Genomic DNA, 22,498 nt, shown 5'->3' on the forward strand with positions numbered 1-22,498 from the left:
TAGGTTTTGTCGTGAATAGGTTTTGTCGTGCCCTCTTCACGACTGTCACGTGGAGAGGTATACGCCCACTAAAAACCACTCAGCACCTAGAGTGATGGAGTAGCCACTATTCCCACGAAAAATGAGTGATGTAGGCAAAAACAGTGGCAGTGATAGCCATGGAGAAGGAGCAGCTTCCAACAAAGAAATGATTGATAAAAAGGCTTCAACTGTTTCAGATATTTGGAAGTGGTTTGGCTTTTTGAAGTCCGACAAAGAGCAGAGCAATGTTCGGCGCAAATTGTGCCGTAGACAGGTGGCTACCAAGTCTGGTAATACGACAAACCCTTTTCACCTTTCTGAAGCTAAATCACTTTGGAACATGCAGAGAGTTTGTTTATGCAACTGTATTGATAAACGCCCCTCAAGCACCGGCCAATCTAGGGATGTTCGCCCGAAGCAGTCAACACTGACAGCGTTTATGCCCTACGAGCAAACATCAAAAAGACACAAAGACATATCAAATGCTATTATACATTGCATTGCTAAGGACATGTTACCAATTAACACAGTTGAAAAGGAAAGTTTCAAGTGGCTTTTCAATTTAATTGAACCCAGGCACGTGCTCCCTGGCCACAAGCATTTCTCTCAAACCGCACTGCCTAAACTACGCCGAATGTAGGGAAAAAGTTGAGGCTCAAGGCAGATTTTGCGTATTTTGCTACTACTACCGATCTGTGGTCTAGTCACACGTCATATTAGCCTCACTATCCACTATATTGACAAAGAGTGGAATCTTCAAAATAAATGCCTTCAAACATCATACTTTCCCAACGACCATATGGGTGAAGCTACAGCAGAGGGGCTCATTGATGCTCTCGCCTCCTGGGGACTCAGTCAAGACAGACAAGTCTGCATTACAATGCATAGTGGTGCCAATGTGGTGAAGGCCGCTCAAATCAACAAATGGACCCGACTGTAATGTTATGGACATCGTCTGCGCTTGGCCATTGGTACGTAACCTTGTCAATTGTGTATATTGAAGTGATTGGTTAGATGAAACTAAAATGTGCTTTTTTTTCATCTACTGATTCAAGTTAAATATTACATTTGTACATAAATAAAAGGGATTATTGTGATTTTGTCTTGATTTCTCTTAGAGGGAGTGGGTAGAGACAAACGGGTGGATCGAGCAATTGGAGTGAGTGAGAAAGTGGTAGGTGCCTTTTCCTATTGGTGGAAAAAGAAGAGAGACCTGGCAGTTGGTCAAAAAGAACACAACCAACCCCGGCACAAGTTGGTGACAGAGTCGCCTACCAGGTGGGGATCACTTCAAAAGATGGTGCAAAGAGTACTGGAGCAGGAGAAAGCCATTTCACAGGTATTGTGCAGTGGCAAGAAGACCCGGCACTTAGCTCCCACCTACACAGATATAGATGTTCTTAAGTCCATCAACCCGGGCATTGACCCCACTACTAGAATTCCCAGATGCTCTGTCTGGTGAGTCTTATGTCAGAGTGTCTTAGCTGAAGCCAGTACTACACCTGTTCAATACAGAGGTCATGAAACCTGATGATGGTGAAACAGAGCTCACCCAAACCATCAAAACGATAGTCATGGACTAGCTGAATGAGAAATAGGATGACCTAGCCACAGATGACCTCCTGGCCTCGTTGGTCGACCCTCGGTTTAAAACACATTACATCAAAGAGGAGAAGGTGGGCCACATAAAGGCAAGAGCTGTCTCAAAGATGGTCAATGAGGGACATGCAAAACCCAAGCCCGGCACAGGGAGATGTTGCTGCTGCTTCACCACAACTGCCAGCTAAAAAGAGAAAGTCACTGGGCATTTCTTTCAAAAAACCTTCTTACTACAGGTCTTACTGAAATCCAGCTGGTAGAAAAGGAACTCAGCTGCTACTGTCAGTCTCCTGATGCTGACAGTGAAACCAATCCACTGGACTGGTGGAAGATCCACCAAATAAACTTTCCCAAATTTAGCCACCTGGTAAGCGCTACCTGTGCATTCCTGCGACCAGCTCCCCATCAGAGCGTGTTTTTAGCACAGGTGGCAGCATAGTGAAGGGATTTAAAGCCAGCGACCGTAGACAGACTTGTCTTTCTTTCAACTAACCCGAGTTCAACTGTGATGTGCCATTAGGCTAACAGTTATAATGCATATTGACTTGCACTGTTAGTTTTTTTTATTTTTTATTTCTTGTTCATATCTTAGAGCTTTAAAGAAAATTGGAGTTAATGTTATTGGTGAGTTCTTCTACTTCTGACAATAAATAAGAAGCATTAAAGCCTTTGGTTTGTTCAGGCAGGCTTGAGTCTGAAGCAGATATGCACCTTTTGTAACGGCGTTCCTCTTCCTCTTCATCCGAAGAGGAGGAGCAGGGATTGAACCAAAATGCAGCTTCGTGATCTGACATGATATTTATTGAACAAGACAAAAACGAACAATACTTGAATAACTAACAAAAATAACAAACGACGTAGACGAACCTGAACATAAGAACTTACATGACACGAAGAACGCATGAAACAGGAACAGACTACATAAACCGAACGAACGAACAAACAAACCGAAACAGTCCCGTGTGGCGCAACATACATAGACACAGACACAGGAGACAACCACCCACAACAAACAATGTGAAAACACCTACCTTAATATGGCTCTCAATCAGAGGAAATGAAAACCACCTGCCTCTAATTGAGAACCATATCAGGTCACCCATTAACCAACACGAAACACATAACTGTAACAGTCCTGACCTATTTATGTTAGTTTTTATGTGTTTATGGTCAGGGCATGTGTTTTGGGTGGGCAGTCTATGTTACCTGTTTCTATGTTGGTTTCGGTTTGCCTGGTATGGCTCTTGATTAGAGGCAGGTGGTTTGCATTTTCCTCTAATCAAGAGTCATATTTAGGTAGGGCATTATCACTGTGTGTTTGTGGGTGATTGTCTCCTGTGATGTCTTCGTTATGTTAGATGTATTCACTTTTGGAGCTGTTTGGCTGTTCGTTCGTTTCGATGTCCGTTCCTGTTCGTGAGTTTACGTTTGTCCATGTAAGTTTATGTTCAGGTTGCGTGTACGTCGTTTTCTTATTTTGTAGTTTGTTGAAAGTGTTTTGTTTAGTTTTCGTGTTGCCATCTGCATCGTTGTCATATGTAAAATAAAGATGGCATATTTCCCTAACTCCGCATTTTGGTCCGAAGATCCTTCTCTCCTCACCTCTTCCGAGGATGAGGAGAGCGACAGCTATAACAGAATCACCCACCAACCCAGAGCCAAGCAGCGGAGTCAAAGGAGAAAGGGACAGGAAAAGAAGGAGCAATGGACATGGGACGATGTTTTGGACGGAAAGGGTTGCTACACTTGGGAGGAGATCCTGGCTGGGAGGGATCGCCTCCCATGGGAACAGCTGGAGGCACTGAGGAGAGCGGAGGCTACCGGAGAGAGGAACCGGAGCTATGAGGGAACGCGTCTGGCACGGAAGCCGAAAAAGCCCGTGAGTAACTCCCAAAAATTTCTTGGGGGGGGCTAAAGGGTAGTGGGCCAAGGGCAGGTAGGAGACCTGCGCCCACTTCCCAGGCTCACCGTGGAGAGCGGGAGTACGGGCAGGCGCCGTGTTACGCAGTAGAGCGCACGGTGTCTCCTGTACGAGTGCATAGCCCGGTGCGGGTTATTCCACCTCCCCGCACTGGGAGGGCTAGATTGGGCATTGAGCCAGGTGTCATGAGGCCGGCTCAACGCGTCTGGTCTCCAGTGCGTCTCCTCGGGCCGGCATACATGGCACCGGCCTTACGCATGGTTTCTCCGGTTCGCCTACATAGGCCGGTGCGGGTTATTCCACCTCCCCGCACTGGTCGGGCGACCGGGAGCATTCAACCAGGTAAGGTTGGGCAGGCTAAATGCTCAAGAGAGCCAGTACGCCTCCACGGTCCGGTATTTCCGGCACCACCTCCCCGCCCCAGCCTAGTACCTACAGTGTATACACTACGCACTAGGCTACCAGTGCGTATCCTGAGCCCTGTTCCTCCTCCACGCACTATCCCTGTAGTGCGTGTATCTAGCCCGGTGCCTCCAGTTCCGGCCCCACGCACTAAGCTACCAGTGCGTCTCCAGAGCCCTGTACACACTGTATATTCTCCCCCTACTAATCCTGATGTGCTTGTCCTCAGGCCGGCGTCACCAGTGCCGGTACCACGCATCAGGGATAGAGTAGGCTCTGAGAATACAGTGTGCCCTGTCCCTGCTCCCCGCACTAGTAGGAAGGTGCTTGTCATTAGCACGGTGCCTCCAGTTCCGGCACCACGCACCAGGTCTACAGTGCGCCATATCCGGCCAGAGCCATCCGTCTCCCCAGCGCCATCTGAGCCATCCGTCTCCCCAGCGCCATCTGAGCCATCCGTCTCCCCAGCGCCATCTGAGCCATCCGTCTGCCAGGAGCCTGCAAAGCCGCCCGTCTGCCATGAGCCTGCAAAGCCGCCCGTCTGCTATGAGCCTACAGAGCCATCCGCCAGACAGGAGCCGCTAGAGCCGTCAGCCAGACAGGAGCCGCTAGAGCCGCCCGCCAGACAGGATCTGCCAGAGCCGCCAACCAGACAGGATCTGCCAGAGCCGCCAACCAGACAGGATCTGCCAGAGCCGCCAACCAGACAGGATCTGCCAGAGCCGCCAACCAGACAGGATCTGCCAGAGCCGCCAGCGAGCCATGAGCAGCCAGAGCCGCCAGCGAGCCATGAGCAGCCAGAGCCGCCAGAGAGCCATGAGCAGCCAGAGCCGCCAGAGAGCCATGAGCAGCCAGAGCCGTCAGAGAGCCATGAGCAGCCAGAGCCGTCAGAGAGCCATGAGCAGCCAGAGCCGTCAGAGAGCCATGAGCAGCCAGAGCCGTCAGAGAGCCATGAGCGTCGAGAGCCGTCAGCCTGCCATGAGCGTCGAGAGCCGTCAGCCTGCCATGAGCGTCGAGAGCCGTCAGTCTGCCATGAGCGTCGAGAGCCGTCAGCCTGCCATGAGCGTCGAGAGCCGTCAGCCTGCATGGACCTGCCAGAGCCGTCCAAACAGGACCTGCCAGAGTCCTTCAGCCGGGATCTGCCCCTTGTCCCGGTGCTGCCCCTTGTCCCGGTGCTGCCCCTTGTCCCGGTGCTGCCCCTTGTCCCGGTGCTGCCCTTTGTCCCGGTGCTGCCCCTTGTCCCGGTGTTGCCCCTTGTCCCGGTGCTGCCCCTTGTCCCGGTGCTGCCCCTTGTCCCGGTGCTGCCCCTTGTCCCGGTGCTGCCCCTTGTCCCGGTGCTGCCCCTTGTCCCGGTGCTGCCCCTTGTCCCGGTGCTGCCCCTTGTCCCGGTGCTGCCCCTTGTCCCGGTGCTGCCCCTTGTCCTGGTGCTAGCTGTTTATTTAGGGGAAGGTAGTGTTAGGGTGGGCATTAGAAGGGGTAGAAAGAAGAGGGGAGTGACTATGGTGGTACGGGGACAGCGTCCTGAACCGGAACCACCACCGTGGTCAACTGCCCACCCGGACCCCCCCCTGGACTTTGTGCTGGTGCGCCCGGCGTTCGCACCTTGGGGGGGGGGTACTGTAACAGTCCTGACCTATTTATGTTAGTTTTTATGTGTTTATGGTCAGGGCATGTGTTTTGGGTGGGCAGTCTATGTTACCTGTTTCTATGTTGGTTTCGGTTTGCCTGGTATGGCTCTTGATTAGAGGCAGGTGGTTTGCATTTTCCTCTAATCAAGAGTCATATTTAGGTAGGGCATTATCACTGTGTGTTTGTGGGTGATTGTCTCCTGTGTCTGTGTTATGTCTTACACCATACAGGATTGTTTCGGTTGTTCGTTTCGTTTTCGGTTTATGTAGTCTGTTCCTGTGTCAGCGTGCTTCGTGTATATGTAAGTTCGTTTGTTCAGGTCTGTCTACATCGTTTTGTTATTTTGTTAGTTATATCCAGTATAGTTCGTTTTCGTCTTTGTCTATTTTGTTTATTTAATAAATCATTATGTGTTCAAACTTCGCTGCGCCTTGGTTCCCTCAATACTCCTCCTTTTCCGAAAATGGAGAGGAGGAGGAACGCCTTAACAATAACATAGACTGCCCACCCAAACTCACGCCCTGACCGACTAACACATACAAAATAACAGAAAACAGGTCAGGAACGTGACACCTTTTAAACATTATTTGTTTAATTTCGTGATAATTATCGTTATTGAATGAAAAAATATATATATATCGTGATAATTTATTTGCCATAACACCCAGCCCTAGTAGATAGTGTGGTCTACAGCTTATCATGAGATACTCTCAGGCGAGCAAAACCTCGAGACTTCCTTAGATATCGTGCACCAACTGTTGTTTACAAATATACATCGACCGCCACCCCTTGTCGTACCGGAGGCTGCTGTTCTACCCTGCCGATGCAGTGTAAACCCTGCCAGCTGTATGTTATTCATGTCGTCGTTCAGCCACGACTCGGTGAAACATAAGATATTAGTTTTTAATGTCCCGTTGGTAGGATATACGTGCTTTTAGTTTGTCCACTTTATTATCCAGCGATTGTACGTTGGCCAATAGTACCGATGGCAAAGGCAGATTAGCCGCTTGTCTCCGGATCCTCACAAGGCACCCCGATCTCCTTCCGCCAAAACCTCAGTCTCTTTCTCCTGTGAATGATGGGGATGAGGGCCTGTTCGGGTGTCTGGAGTAAATTCCTCTCGTCCAACTCATTAAAGAAAAATTATTTGTCCAATTCAAGGTGAGTAATTGCTGTTCTGCTGTCCAGAAGCTCTTTTTTCGGTCATAAGAGACGGTAGCAGCAACATTATGTACAAAATAAGTTCCAAACAATGCGAAAAAACTAAGAAAATAGCACAGTTGGTTAGGAGCTCATAAAACGGCAGCCCTTCCCTCCGGCACCATTATCACAACATGTCATGGCAGAGTTTTCAAAACAAATTGCCACTGTGTTTGTTGTCCGTAGCTTATGCCTGCCCATACCATAACCCCACTGCCCCCATTGGGCACTCTATTCACAAAGTTGACATCAACAAACCTGCAGTCAGCATGCCAATTGAACACTCCCTCAAAGCTTGAGACATCTGTGACTTTGTGTTGTGTGACAAAACTCCACATTTTAGAGTGGCCTTTCATTGTCCCCCGCACAAGGTGCACCTGTGTAATGGTCATGCTGTTTAATCAGCTTCTTGATATGCCACACCTGTCAGATGGATGGATTATCTTGGCAAAGGAGAAATGCTCACTAATAGGGACGTAAACAAATTTGTGCACAAAATTTGAGAGAAATACACTTTCTGTGCATATGGAAACTTTCTGGGATCTTTTATTTCAGCTCATGAAATATGGGACTAAGCTTTCAATGTTGAGTTTATATTTTTGTTCAGTGTAATTGGAGTACATTTTTTGTTCCATGTAGCCTTTTGTTTCTTTTCTGTACTGGGCTTTTGTAAGACTACCCTGTCACTTTCCACATGGCTTCTTTTGTCACGATCGTCTTTACGTGAAGGAGTGGACCAAGGCGCAGCGTGAGAGAAATACATCTTCCTTTTATTAGACGAAGACGTAACACAAAATGAAACACTCTTACAAAACAATAAACGACCGTGAAGCTATAAACGAAAGTGCACACACAAGCTACTAACGTTCAACATAGACAATTACCCACAACAGCCCAATGCCTATGGCTGCCTTAAATATGGCTCCCAATCAGAGACAAATGAATGACAGCTGTCTCTGATTGAGAACCATTCAGGCGACCATAGACATACCTAGATACCTACACTCAACACAAACCCATACACTCTAACAAAACCCCCTAGACACTACAACCACCCAAGACAAGACAAATACACACAAACATCCCCCCTGTCACACCCTGACCTAACCAAAATATTACAGAAAACAAAGATAACTAAGGCCAGGGCGTGACACCTTTCCAAGTAGGTAAACTTTCTTTTAAATTCAGCATCATTTCCCTCCATGCAGATGTCTTAAAACTGAGTTTAATCTCTAATTGTGTCATGTTGGTATGGCAACTAACAAAGTGTGATGTAATGTCATGCAACAGTGAGCTCTTACTAGTAAACGCTTATGTTGAGCTTTATCCAGAGGGCCTACTTTTGTGTTTGTGATTGTATGGTTAGCTAAGGACATGGGGTGGATGGAGGAGGGATACAGAGTAGAGTAAGCTCTGGCTCTGTCTCGGTCTGGCGTCTCTTGTCTGTATGACACCAGGCATTGGTGAGGCAATAGGAGGCGATAGAGTCATAATAGGGACGGATGCAACACTAACTGCAGTCAAATATGAACTGTTATTCTGAGGCAGATTCATTAATCTGATAAATCTATTTAAAAAAATAAGTATAAATGGTTATATAATTTGCAGTAGAGTTGTGCACTATCTTTACAGATTTATTGACTTACTCAGTTTACTAAGAGGAATTGCCTCTCATAAAGGCAAGGCTCAATTCATTAGTGCTATGCAATGGTTTCCATCTGTAAAATGGAAATACTAGAATAAGTACTAGAAATAAAGCTACCGTAGAGTTAAAACTGGTCTTGCTGATTATGGACTTTTGTGAAAATGTATGGAAGATGTTTAACCCTGGCAGGGATAGATTACATTTTGGATAGTGAAAGAAAGTGAGTTAAGTTCAACTTAAATTAATTCAAAAAATGGTCATGTTTATATAGGATTAACTAGATGGTAATTGTACATGAAGTACAATTGGTGGGACTTGCTTTAACGCTTTCAACGTTTTTTTGTGGCAGTGGTAGGAGTTTAAAAAGTTTTACTTGACTATTTAAAGAAAAGCAGTTACATATAGTCAAAGTTAAATGTAGTAAAATAATTGGTCTATATCAACCTATATCAACTTTGACTATATCAACCATATTAATTCGGATTGTGGGGAAAAAATGTCTAAACCACAGTCTAAACTACAGTTGTTGCATGTGAAATCTAAAAGAAGAAATCAATCACATTTATTTATAAAGCCCTTTTTACATCAGCAGATGTCACAAAGTGCTTATACAGAATCGCAGTCTAAAACCCTAAACAACAAGGAATTGTTTAAATTGTACCTTTATTTAACTAGGCAAGTCAGTTAAGAACAAATTCTTATTTTCAAGGACGGCCTAGGAACAGTGGGTTAACTGCTTGTTCAGGGGCAGAACGACAGATTTTTACCTTGTCAGCTCGGGGATTTAATCTTGCAACCTTGCGGTTACTAGTCTAACACTTTAACCACTAGGCTACCCTGCCGCTGAATGAAGATGTAGAAGCATGGTGGCTAGGAAAAACTCCCTAGAAAGGCAGGAACCTAGGAAGAAACCTAGTGAGGAACCAGGCTCTGAGGGGTGGCCAGTCCTCTTCTGGCTATGCCGGGTGGAGATTATAAGAGTATATGGCCATTGGGGGTTGCAGGGTAGCCTAGTGGTTAGAGCGTTAAACTAGTAACCGAAAGGTTGCAAGATCAAATCCCCGAGCTGACAATGTAAAAACGTGTCGTTCTGCCCCTGAACAAGGCAGTTAACCCACTGTTCCTAGGCCGTCATTGAAAATAAAATTTGTTCTTAACTGACTTGCCTAGTTAAATAAAGTTAAAATAAAATAAGGCCAGATTGTTCTTTAAGATGTTCAATTATTCATAGATGACCAGCAGGGTAAAATAAGAAAGACATAGGACAAAGCGATCTTCTGTCAGAAGATGGGAATAAAAAGCAGGATCATGTGGACAACACTCTTAGGAAAGCAAAGCAACTCTGAATCAATCATGCTGTGGGTTTCAGATAAGTAGATGCACGATTTACATTTGTAAAACTTTCAGTGTGACTGAAGTATGAGTTGAATGATGTAATGATTAGAAAGTAGGCCATTATTTGGGTAGAGAAATATGATGACAGCTCTAGTGATGATAGTTCTTTTAAAATTATTTTTGTGATTATTGAAGAACTATGTAGAATACAGTGCATTCGGAAAGTTTTCAGACCCCTTGACTTCTTCTAAAATGGATTAAGTTGTTTTTTCCCCCTCATCAATCTACACACATTAACCCGTAATGAAAAAGCAGACTGATTTTTAGAAATGTTTGCAAATGAAAAAAATGAAATATTACATTTGCATAAGTATTCAGACCTTTTACTCAGTACTTTGTTGAAGCACCTTTGACAGCGATGACAGCCTCGAGTATTCTTGGGTGTGACGCTATTTGGGGAGTTTCTCCCATTCTTCTTTGCAGATCCTCTCAAGCTCTGTCAGGTTGGATGGGGAGGGTCGCTGCACAGCTATTTTCAGGTCTCTCCAGAGATGTTCGATCGGGTTCATGTCCGGGCTATGGATGGGCCACTCAAGGACATTCAGAGACTTGTCCCGAAGCAACTCCTGTGTTGTCTTGGTTGTGTGCTTAGGATCGTTGTCCTGTTGGAAGATAAACCTTCATCCCAGTCTGAGGTCCTGCGCGCTCTGGATCAGGTTTTCATCAAGGAACTCTCTGTACATTGCTCTGTTCATCTTTCCCTCGATCCTGACTAGTCTCCCAGTCCCTGCCGCTGAAAAACATCCCCACAGCATGATGCTGCCATCACCATGCTTCACCTGGTGCCAGGTTTCCCCCAGGTGTGATGCTTGGCATTCAGGCCAAGGAGTTCAATCTTGGTTTCATCAGACCAGAGAATCTCTTTTCTCATGGTCAGAGTCCTTTAGGGGCCTTTTGGAAAACTCCAAGCAGGCTGTCATGTGCCTTTTACTGAGGAGTGGCTTCCGTCTGGCCACTCTACCATAAAGGCCTGATTGGTGGAGTGCTGCAGAGATGGTGGTCCTTCTGGAAGGTTCACCCATCTCCACAGAGGAACACTGGGGCTCTTTCAGAGTGACCATCGGGTTCTTGGTCACCTCCCTGACCAAGGCCCTTCTCCCCAGATTGCTCAGTTTGGCCGGGCAGTCAGCTCTAGGAAGAGTCTTGGTGGTTCCAAACGTCTTCCATTTAAGAATTATGGAGGCCACTGTGTTCTTGGGGACCTTCAATGCTGCAGACATTTTTGGAATCCTTCCCCATATCTGTGCCTCGACACAATCCTGTTTTGTAGCTCTACGGACAATTGCTTCAACCTCATAGCTTGGTTTTTGCTCTGACATGCACTGTCAACTGTGGGACCTTATATAGACAGGTGTGTGCCTTTCCAAATCATGTCCAATCAACTGAATTTACCACAGGTGGACTCCAATCAAGTTGTAGAAACATCTCAAGGATGATCAATGGAAACAGGATGCACCGAAGCTCAATTGAGTCTCATAGCAAAGGGTCTGAATAGTTATGTACATTTTTTGTCTTCTAAAAACCTGTTTTTGCTCTGTCATTATGAGATATTGTGTGTTGATTAATGACCAAATATTTAATCAATTTTAGAATAAGGCTGTAAAGTAATAAAATGTGGGAAAAGTCAATGGGTCTGAATCCTCTCCGAACTCACTGTATGTAGACCTACTGATAGCTAGCTTTAGGCTAAAAGTACATTTTCTGAAGAAAATGTGGTGTGTGGTGCCAGCTTCTTTTGAAGTATGTATGGTTTTGAAGCATGTTATAGTAGTGGTAGTGTCTGCAGTAGTAATGATGGTGACTGATTATAGTTGGTAAAAGTAGGTAGATGAAAAGATAGGATAGCTTGAACAAATGAACGTTGGTTTGGTATATCTCGCTTGAATGGATCAAGAGTTACTGGTGGTGATTTATTTGATAGAAATGTATGCAAATGTATATAGTTATAGTTGATACAACTTTTAAAGAATTTGAAATGAGGATAGCCTGAACATGTGAAAGAGGGTGGTAGTGGTTTTTATTATTTATTTAACTGGTCAAGGCAGTTAAGAACAAATTCTTAATTACAATTTACCCCGGCCAAACCCTAACCTGGACAATACTTGGCCAATTGTGCGCCACCAAATGGGACTCCAATCACAGCCAGTAGTGATACAGCCTGGAATCAAACCAGGGTCTGTAGTGATGCCTCTAGCACTGAGATGCAGTGCCTTAGGCGGCAGGGTAGCCTAGTGGTTAGAGCGTTGGACTAGTAACCGGAAGGTTGCAAGTTCAAATCCCCGAGCTGTCAAGGTACAAATCTGTCGTTCTGCCCCTGAACAGGCAGTTAACCCACTGTTCCTAGGCCGTCATTGAAAATAAGAATTTGTTCTTAACTGACTTGCCTAGTTAAATAAAGGTCAAAAAAAAAAAAAAAAAAAAAAAGACCGCTGTACCACTCGGGAGCCCCCTGAGTGACTGGTTATAGTTGAAAAAGTAGATAGATGAAAAGATTGATTGAATGATTTGATTGGTTTATAGGATAGGACAGCCTGAACAATGGGTTTGCGTCTCTAGCTTGAACTATTCAAGAGTTACAATTATTGTTGTTGGGTATTATATGCTAATGTATTCTCATTTAAGTAGTTATAATTTATAGTGGAGACCAGAGCTAGTGCGAACCAAAGCTAGCTAGCTATGCCCAGGACCAGAGCTGGGGTCAGAGCTAGTGTAGACCAGATCGGTAGTTGTGGTCAGTAGTTCTGGTCAGTAGTTGTGTTGCAGGTTCTTTGGACCCTACAGTATAGACATGGTCAGTAGTTGTGTGTTTGTGGTCAGTAGTTGTGTGGTTGTCGTCAGCATTTGTGTTTTTGTGGTCATTAGTTGTGTGGTTCAGTAGTTTTGTGATCAGTAGTTGTGTGGTTGTACTCAGTAGTTTTGGTCAGTAGTTGTGTGGTTCATTGGCTGTGGTCAGTAGTTGTGGTCAGTCGTTTTGGTCAGTGGTTTGGTAAATACAGTTGAAGTCAGACGTTTACATACACTTAGGTTGGAGTCATTAAACTCGTTTTTCAACCACTCCACACATTTCTTGTTAACAAACTATAGTTTTGGCAAGTCGGTTAGGACATCTACTTTCTGCATGACACAAGTCGTTTTTCCAACAGTTGTTTACAGACAGATTATTTCACTTATCATTCACTGTATCACAATTCCAGTGTGTCAGAAGTTTACATACACTAAATTGACTGTGCCTTTAAACAGCTTGGAAAATTCCAGAAAAGGATGTCATGGCTTTAGAAGCTTCTGATAGGTTAATTGACATCATTTGAATCAATTAGAGGTGTACCTGTGGATGTATTTCAAAGCCTACCTTCAAACTCAGTGCCTCTTTGCTTGACATCATGGGAAAATCTAAAGAAATCAGCCAGGAACTCAGAAAAAAATTGTAGACCTCCACAAGTCTGGTTCATCCTTGGGAGCAATTTCCAAAGGCCTGAAGGTACCACGTTCATCTGTACAAACAATAGTACACAAGTATAAACACCATGGGACCACGCAGCCGTCATACCGCTCAGGAAGGAGACGCGTTGTGTCTCGTAGAGATGAATGTACTTTGGTGGGAAATGTGCAAATCAATCCCAGAACAACAGTAAAGGACCTTGTGAAGATGCTAGAGGAAACAGGTACAAAAGTATCTATATCCACAGTAAAACAAGTCTTATGTCGACATAACCTCAGGCCCCTCAAGCTGCTCAGCAAGGAAGAAGCCACTGCTCCAAAACCGCCATAAAAAAATCCAGACTACGGTTTGCAACTGCACATGGAGACAAAGATTGTTCTTTTTGGAGAAATGTCCTCTGGTCTGATGAAACAAAAATAGAACTGTTTGGCCATAATGACCATTGTTATGTTCGGAGTGAAAAGGGAGAGGCTTGCAAGCCAAAGAACACCATCCCAACCATGAAGCACGGGGTGGCAGCATTATGTCGTGGGGGTGCTTTGCTGCAGGAGGGACTGGTGCTCTTCACAAAACAGATGGCATGATGAGGAAGGACAATTTTGTGGATATTTTGAAGCAACATCTCAAGACATCAGTCAGGAAGTTAAAGCTTGGTCACAAATGTGTATTCCAAATGGACAATGATCCCAAGCATACTTCCAAAGTTGTGGCAAAATAGCTTAAGGACAGCAAAGTCAAGGTATTGGAGTGGCCATCACAAAGCCCTGACCTCAATCCTATAGAAAATTTGTGGGCAGAACTGAGAAAGTGTGTGCAAGCAAGGAGGCCAACAAACCTGACTCAGTTACACCAGTGAGGACAGGAGGAATGGGCCAAAATTCACCCAACTTATTGTTGGAAGCTTGTGGAAAGCTACCTGACACGTTTGACTCAAGTTAAACAATTGAAAGGTAATGCTACCAAATACTAATTGAGTGTATGTAAACTTCTGACCCAATGGGAATGTGATTAAAGGAATCAAAGCTGAAATAAATCATTCTCTGTACTATTATTCTGACAATTCACATTCTTAAAATAAAGTGGTGATTCTAACTGACCTAAGACAGGGAATTTTTACTAGGATTAAATGTCAAGAACGAATGAAACACTCAGTTTAAATGTATTTGGCTAAGGTATATGTAAACTTCCGACTTCTACTGTAGCTGTGTATTCAGTAGTTGTGTGGTTATGGTCATTAGTTGTGTAGTTGTGGTCATTAGTTGTGTGGTCAGTAGTTCTGGTCAGTAGTTGTTTGGTTGTGGTCAGTAGTTGTGTGGTTGTGGACAGCAGTTGTGGTCAGTAGTTTTGTGGTTTGTCTGTAGTTGTAGTCAGTATTTGTGGTTGTGGTCAGTAGTTATTTAGTTCAGTGGTTTTGTGGTCAGTAGTTGTGGTCACTAGTTTAGGTCAGTAGGTATGTGGTTGTGTTAAGGAGTTGTGTGCAGTAGTTGCTGTCAGGAGTTATGGTCTGTAGTTGTGTTTTTGTGGTCAGTAGTTGTGGGCATTAGTTGTGTGGTTGTGGGTAGTAGTTTAGGTCAGTAGTTTTGGTCATTCGTTTTGTTAAATAGTTGTGTGATTCATTAGTTGTGTTCAGTAGTTGTGTGGTTGTGGTCAGTAGTTATGATCAGTAGTTGTGGTTGTGGTCAGTAGTTGTGGTTGTGGTCTGTAGTTGTAGTCAGTATTTGTGGTTGTGGTCAGTAGTTATTTGGTTCAGTGGTTTTGTGGTCAGTAGTTTAGTGGTTGTGGTCAGTTAGTTGTGGTCACTAGTTTAGGTCAGTAGTTATGTGGTTGTGTTAAGGAGTTGTGTGCAGTAGTTGTTGTCAGGAGTTATGGTCTGTATTTGTGTTTTTGTGGTCAGTAGTTGTGTGGTTGTGGGTAATAGTTTAGGTCAGTAGTTGTGGTCATTAGTTTTGGTCAGTAGTTTTGTTAAATAGTTGTGTGATTCATTAGTTGTGGTCAGTAGTTGTGGTTGTGGTCAGTAGTTGTGGTTGTGGTCAGTAATTAGTGGTTGTGGTCAGTAGTTGTGTAGTCAGTAATTATGTGGTTGTGGTCAGTAGTTTTGGTTCAGTAGTTGTGTGGTCAGCAGTTGTGGTCAGTAGTTTTGGTTCAGTAGTTGTGTGGTCAGCAGTTGTGGTCAATAGTTTAGTGATTGTGGTCAGTCATTGTCGTCAGTAGTTTTGGTTATTAGTTGAGGTCGGTAGATGTAGGCGGTAGCTGTGGTCAGTAGTTGTGTGGTCATGGTCAGTATGTGGTCAGGAGTTGTGTAGTCAGTAATTGTGTGGCTGTAGTCAATAGTTGTGTGGTTGTGGTGAGTAGTTGTAGTTGTGTGGTCAGAAGTTGTGGTCAGTAGTTTAGTGATTGTGGTAAGTAGTTGTGTGGTTGTGGTCAGTATTTGTGGTTGGGAGTTATGTGGTTGTGTTCAGTAGTTGTGGTCAGGAGTTAGTCTGTAGGTGTGTTGTGGTTAGGAATTGTGGGTAGTAGTGGTGGTCAGGAGTTATGCTCAGTAGTTGTGCTCAGTAGTTGTAGTTGTAATTGTGTGGTTCAGTAGTTGGTTTCAGTCAGTAGTTGTGGGGTTGTGAACAGTGATTGTGGTCAGTAGTTTTGGTCATTAGTTGGGTTCAATAGTTGTGGTCATTAGTTGTGTGGTTGTGGTCAGTAGTTGTGTGGTTGTGGTCAGCAGGTGTGTTCAGTAGTCGAGACAGTAGTTATGGTCTGTAGTTGTGGTGTTGTGGTCGATAGTTGTATGGCTGTGGTCAGTAATTGTGGTCAGTAGTTGTGTGGTTGTGGTCTGTGGTTGTGTTCAGTGTCTAAACTACGTTTGTTGTCTTTGAAAACTGAAAGAAATGCAATGAGAAGTAATCGGGTAAAATATCTAGAATGAACGGTGGCAATTGTTGTTCGTTTGCTAGGCAAAAGTTGCCTTAGCTACAGCCAGTATGAGGAACATGCTAACAAAAATTTGTGCTTTGAAACTAAAGAAATACTGCACTCTGACCCACAAACATATTTGCTAGATTCATGATAGTGTTGTTAGACAAAGCAAGGAAAGTGAACTTTAAAACGTGATGTATTGCTATTGAAATGTGCAGGTGTTGTTGGTAAGCAATGAACCTGCTAGCTTCTGACATGACTTACTGCATCCATAAAGAGAGAGGTTGATGGGTTACAGCTCTATCTATTGATTGGTAGCAGCTATTCCTTATCCACTTTCCGATTTGAATAGCTTTTTTGGAAAGGGGTCAACATTTCAGTTATTTATAAAAAGTTACAAAAGCTGTTGATGCAATTACTAAAACAGCGGTAAGTTTTTAGCAGAATAAGCTATTTTTGTTCATCATTCAGATTTTAAAAGCAGAGAAGTAGAGGAAGATTTCATATGCTCTAACTTTTTGTCAAGGTTATTGCCCAAGTGGTCAAAGTAGAGGATTTGTGTCAAAAGTTGCATTTACAGTGAATGGAATGTTGGAAGTGACGATGTCACAATGGGGCCTTTAGAATTATGAGGAATTGCCATGAAAGTGGTTGGAGAACAAAAATAAGGACAAAAAAAATGTATACCTTAAAAAGTATAAAATATATCAATAAGTCGTAGGTAAGCACACTATTCCTGACCAATCTACACATTTTAAAGTTTGAACGGAATTTCTAGCTTAAATGGTGTAAGAGGAGTAGCGACCTAAATAATAATGGTAAAAAGTATGAATAAGATTTAAAGTTGAGACTTTTAAAGTTGAGACTTTTGTCTCAACAAACAAAAAAGTCCCACGTAAAAATACTTCACTTTTGAAATGTAAGTCATAGAACTCTGGTTTTGAACTGTTGATGTGACTGTAAAACTGTTCTTTCCCCCATCTGTGTTTCCCTCAGGTGTTCCGACACCGAGCTCGGAAATTCTGCGACACACCCTAAATATGCTGGTGCGAGAGAGGAAAATCTACCCAACACCTGAGGGCTACTTCATTGTCACTCCCCAGGCCTACTTTATCACCCCCAACCTCATCCGATCCAACAGCAAGTGGTACCACCTGGACGACCGGCAGCAACAACAGCAGCAGCAGTGTACCTCCCCACAGTCAGGCACCATCACGCCCTCCACCCCGGGCTGCACGAGGGAGAGGCCCAACCAGAAGAACCACGGTGACTCCTATAACACGTACCGCGATGATACGCCCATTCCTCAAGCCCCCGCTTACCAGAGGAAATCTCCCAAGGAGCCTCGGGGAGAGCCCCCCTCCTACCCTGAGCCCCCTCCGGCTCCCGTTCAGACGTCACAGTTGCAAGATCCTCTGATGGACAAGAGCAAGAGCAATGCCCCCTTCCCCTATAAGACCGATACGCTGACCAAAAAAAAGGAGGGCAGTGGTGGTGGCAGCAGTGCCGAGAAGCAATCAAAGAAGTTTGCGCTGAAGCTGTTCAGGCTGAGCTTCAAGAAAGACAAGCTGAGGCAGCTGGCCACGTTCTCGGCCCAGTTCCCCCCAGAGGAATGGCCCCTCCGCGATGAGGACGCGCCTGCCATCACCATCCCCCGCACTGTGGAGATGGAGATCATCCGGCGGATCAACCCAGACCTGACGGTGGAGAATGTGGCACGCCACACGGCCGTGATGAAGAGGCTGGAGGAGGAGCGTGCCCAGAGGAGAAAAGCAGGCAGCTCGGCAGAGCACAGTGCACGCAGCCGGAGGAGTCGTGGTCACCGTCGGGTGATGCACGGCAAGTCTCGTTCACACAGCAAGACTCGCGTCTCCCGGGGCGACCCGTCCGAGAGTTCCAACCTGGACATGGCCATGGTGGACAGGGATTACAGCCGCTTCTTCAGCCACTCGCTGGTGCGCTCCCCTCGTGAGGCCATGTACACGTTGGAGCGCAAACGAAGCGGCGGGACTTACATAGTCCACAGTAACCCCAACATCACAGAGTCCCACTTCCCCGTCACCCCGGAGTGGGACGTGTCCGGGGAGTTGGCGAAAAGGAGGACAGAGATGCCTTTCCCCGAGCCCTCGCGCGGGACATCCAGCGGGAGAGTGCACCGAAGCCACAGTCAAACTCAAGAAGGAAGGAAGTCGCGAGACGAGCTGCCCGATCAGGCTAAGGAGAGGTCCCGCTCCATGGACAATGCTTTGAGCCCTCTGGGTGGAATGTGCCCCTCTTTGGGGATGTCAGAGGACTATGAGCGGAGTCCTGACGAGCGGAGTCATTACTACACAGATAATGGGACTTTGCGGGCCTCCCAGAAGTCGTCCCACTACTCAAGGATCATGTTCTCGGCTGCTAAGTTCAACTCTGAAATGTGTGTGCCTGATGTGGGGAAGGGGAGCTTAGGGAAGGGGAGCTTGGACGAGTCTAGGATCCGAAGCCCGCTGGAAAGGAACAAGAGCAGAGACAGCTTGCCAGCCTACAGTGATCTGAAAGGACTCTCGCCCAAGCCCTCGGCGGACGACTACTTCCAGTGCAATACGTCGAACGAAACAATACTTACCGCCCCTTCACCTCTGTCAAAAGCAGACCTCGACACGTTAACCTCGTCTGAGGGAATCCGGAAGGGCACTCCGGTTGATCGCCACACCCCTCACCTTACCTCTCCCCTCACAATGGAATACAAAGAGGACTCTTTGGCAAAGGGACAAAACGTCTCAAAACGGCCAACACCAAGCCAGACCCCAGAGCCCATGCCTAATGGACGTTTGATACAACACCAACACAACGTAGACCCTGGAGGGGGAGGCGGTGGTGGCGGGGCAGACAAGAGGAAGGAGATCTTCAGCAAGGACACTTTGTTCAAGCCTCCACACAACGCGTTGACTGCAGGCTACGTGGAGGGCACGTACACCAAGTCGGGCACCCTACGAAAGACCCCACACATCAAATCAGCCGATGTCCTTGACAATCTAGAGGCCCAGCAGCCTTCGAATTCAGCAGCTTCCCCCGCTTCCGCCCTGGGCCTCCAGGGCTCCGAGCCAGCATTCCCATCAGCCTCCGAGGCCGCCTTTGACTACTACAATGTGTCGGACGATGACGAGGAGGTGGTGGTGGAGGAGGCCTCGCGGGAGGAGTTAGTGGCAGCAGAGGTCAAAGGGCACGGGGAGGGTGGAGTCGGAACCATGCAGTGGCTTCTGGAGCGGGAGAAGGAGCGTGACCTGCAGCGCAAATTTGAGACTAACCTCACGCTGCTCAGCCCCAAGGAGACAGAGAACAGTAGCAGCCAGAAGTCAGCGCACTCGGCACGTCTGGATAGCATGGACAGCAGCAGCGTGACTGTAGACAGTGGATTCAACTCCCCAAGGTAAGCTGAACCCAGTCTGTCCACTACAGCAACCAGAGGGTTATGACCAAAGAATACACATAGAAAGTGGATATCATCACAATCTGTCAAATGTAAACAACTGGAGACAACTTGTAATTTTCGGAGGTATGTTTTGTACACGCCGCTACGGATTTGAGATCAAATGTTTTATATGAGGCGACAGTACAAAATGTCACCTTTTATTCGAGGGTATTTTCATACATATCTGTTTTACCGTTTAGATAATGAATGTACTTTATGTATCTAGTCCCTCCATTTGAAGGTGTCGTGAGTTTTTTGACAAATTCACTTATAGTGTATTCAATTTAGTCAAAAGTTTAGTATTTGGTCCCATATTCCTAGCACGCAATGACTACATCAAGCGTGCGACTATACAAACGCGTTGGAAGGCACTTGTTGATCACAAATACAAAATGCTGAAGGATAGAGCCAAATTAAGTTTTAGCTTTACTGTCCAAATAAATACGTATGTTTTTGACACAACATTGTTTTTTATATATATATATATATTTTTTTATTGGACATATAAAGAAATACAAATTACAAATTGAACAGATGCGTCCTCTTATCTCTATACTTTTTGAAACACCTCCCTCCCTTTAACAACAAAAGCAGCATACATTAATATTTAAAAAAAAAACGAATTTACAATTGGAGATAATATATAAATATACATATGCACACAAGTACACATATACACATACACAATGCGTATCCTGTTGGCCAAAATTCTTACTTCTGATCAATAGAGGGCAAATGTGCACTGCTCCAAAAAATAAAGGGAACACTTAAACAACACAATGTAACTCCAAGTCAATCACACTTCTGTGAAATCAAACTGTCCACTTAGGAAGCAACACTGATTGACAATAAATTTCACATGCTGTTGTGCAAATGGAATAGACAAAAGATGGAAATTATAGGCAATTAGCAAGACACCCCCAAAAAAGGAGTGATTCTGCAGGTGGTGACCACAGACCACTTCTCAGTTCCTATGCTTCCTGGCTGATGTTTTGGTCACTTTTGAATGCTGGCGGTGCTCTCACTCTAGTGGTAGCATGAGACGGAGTCTACAACCCACACAAGTGGCTCAGGTAGTGCAGTTCATCCAGGATGGCACATCAATGCGAGCTGTGGCAAAAAGGTTTGCTGTGTCTGTCAGCGTAGTGTCCAGAGCATGGAGGCGCTACCAGGAGACAGGCCAGTACATCAGGAGACGTGGAGGAGGCCGTAGGAGGGCAACAACCCAGCAGCAGGACCGCTACCTCCGCCTTTGTGCAAGGAGGTGCACTGCCAGAGCCCTGCAAAATGACCTCCAGCAGGCCACAAATGTCCTTTGTCTCCTCCTCTACGTATCCTAGGTGATTTGCCTGCTCAGATAAAATGACTGATGAGCCTATCAAACTTGGTAAAAAATAATTTTGGCAGGAAGATCGGAAGACATTGAAAAGGGTATAGAAACCTAGGTAAAGTGTTCATTATAACAGATTGCATTCTGACAGCAAATGAGGGAGGCAGACTATCCCAGCGTTGTAAGTCTGCTTTAACTCGTGTGACTAGGCTTGCAAAGAAAGTTTTATGGAGGGTAGCCAGAGAGTGTGTAATATTCAGACATAAATAGGAATAGCCAGAGGGCGACAGACGGAAAGGCAGGGCTCCAAGGGGAATTTGCTTGGCAGCAGAGTTGATCGGAAATCATCAACTTTTTCAAAGGTCCAATGTGTAACCTGAGACTGATTCAAACGTGTTTAAAATAGGCATTATGTTATCGACAGAGTTCACAGAGTTAGTGATATATAATAGGAGATCATCTGCATACAGTGACACTGTGCTCTTCACCAGCTTGGTGGATTCCAGTGAATGATGATAATTTTAAGGCCAAGGAGAGCGGTTCAATCGCAAGAGCAAAAAGGAGCGGGGGGACATAGGGCACCCTTGACGGGTACCTCTGGAGAGGGGGAAGTATTTTGAATGTTGAGAGTTGGTGTAGACGCTATCCGTAGAAGCAGAATAGAGCAGACGTATCCATGAGATGAAATTGGACCCAAAACCAAATCTTCCCAAAATCTTAAATAAATAATTCCACTCCACCCGGTCGAAAGCCTTCTCTGCATCAAGAGAAACAACAATTTTGGGGTCTGGAGAGATAGGAGAGAGTATAATGTTCAAAAGCCGGCATACATTGGAAAACAGTCGTCGTTCTTTGATGAAACCCGTTTGATCATCAGATATGACATCCTGAAGGCAGGGTTCCAACCGGCATGCTACAACCTTAAACTATTAGCTAAACTAACATAACTAATAGTAATGGGGCGAGTTGATTTGAGAATTTTTTATAAAAATGTATGGGGAAGCCATCAGGGCCTGGGGCCTTGCCACTTTGCATTGACTTTAGACCCTTTGTTATCTCATCTAGATGTAGAGGGTTATCCAGAACTTTACTCATGTCCATATCAATGGATGGGATATCCAAGTTATTTAAAAAGTTGTCGATAGCCATATTATCTGATGGGGGTTCAGATTGGTAGAGGTTAGAATAAAATGCCACAAAAGTTGAATTAATATTAGAGGGATCACTTGTAAGATTACGGGAAGAGTCATATACCTGAGAGATGAGATGCTGACTGGCGTTTAAGTTGGTGTGCCAAAAGGTGGCTGGTCTTGTCACCATGTTCGTAGTACGTCCCCGTTGTTCATTGCAACAGAAACTCTGCTTTATCAGTGGAAAGCAGATTAAATTAAGTTAGACGTTTTAGCCTCTCTGCGTATAATTCACGGGACGGTGAAGTTGAAGGTTGGCGCTCTATTGCCAGGATTGAGTCCACCAAGTTCTTTGTTTGATATAATGAGCATTGTAAGAAATTATCTTTCCCCCGTAATACAGTTTTGAAAGTCTCCCAAAGAAGAGAG

The 22,498-nt window shown here is 45.2% G+C and overlaps 1 protein-coding gene across 2 annotated transcripts in view; it reads left to right on the forward strand.

Annotated features, from left to right (window-relative positions):
* Positions 1 to 22,498, forward strand: part of LOC129841519 (storkhead-box protein 2-like) — a 72,229-nt gene that overhangs the window by 38,384 nt on the left and 11,347 nt on the right. For both annotated transcript variants that reach the window (XM_055909822.1, XM_055909823.1), the window contains exon 3: positions 17,155 to 19,567. In XM_055909822.1, coding sequence (XP_055765797.1) covers positions 17,155 to 19,567 — 2,413 coding nt within the window. The remainder of the gene's footprint in view (positions 1 to 17,154; positions 19,568 to 22,498) is intronic.

Source organism: Salvelinus fontinalis, chromosome 42 (assembly GCF_029448725.1).
Source record: "Salvelinus fontinalis isolate EN_2023a chromosome 42, ASM2944872v1, whole genome shotgun sequence".
In the NCBI taxonomy this organism is placed as follows: domain Eukaryota; kingdom Metazoa; phylum Chordata; class Actinopteri; order Salmoniformes; family Salmonidae; genus Salvelinus; species Salvelinus fontinalis.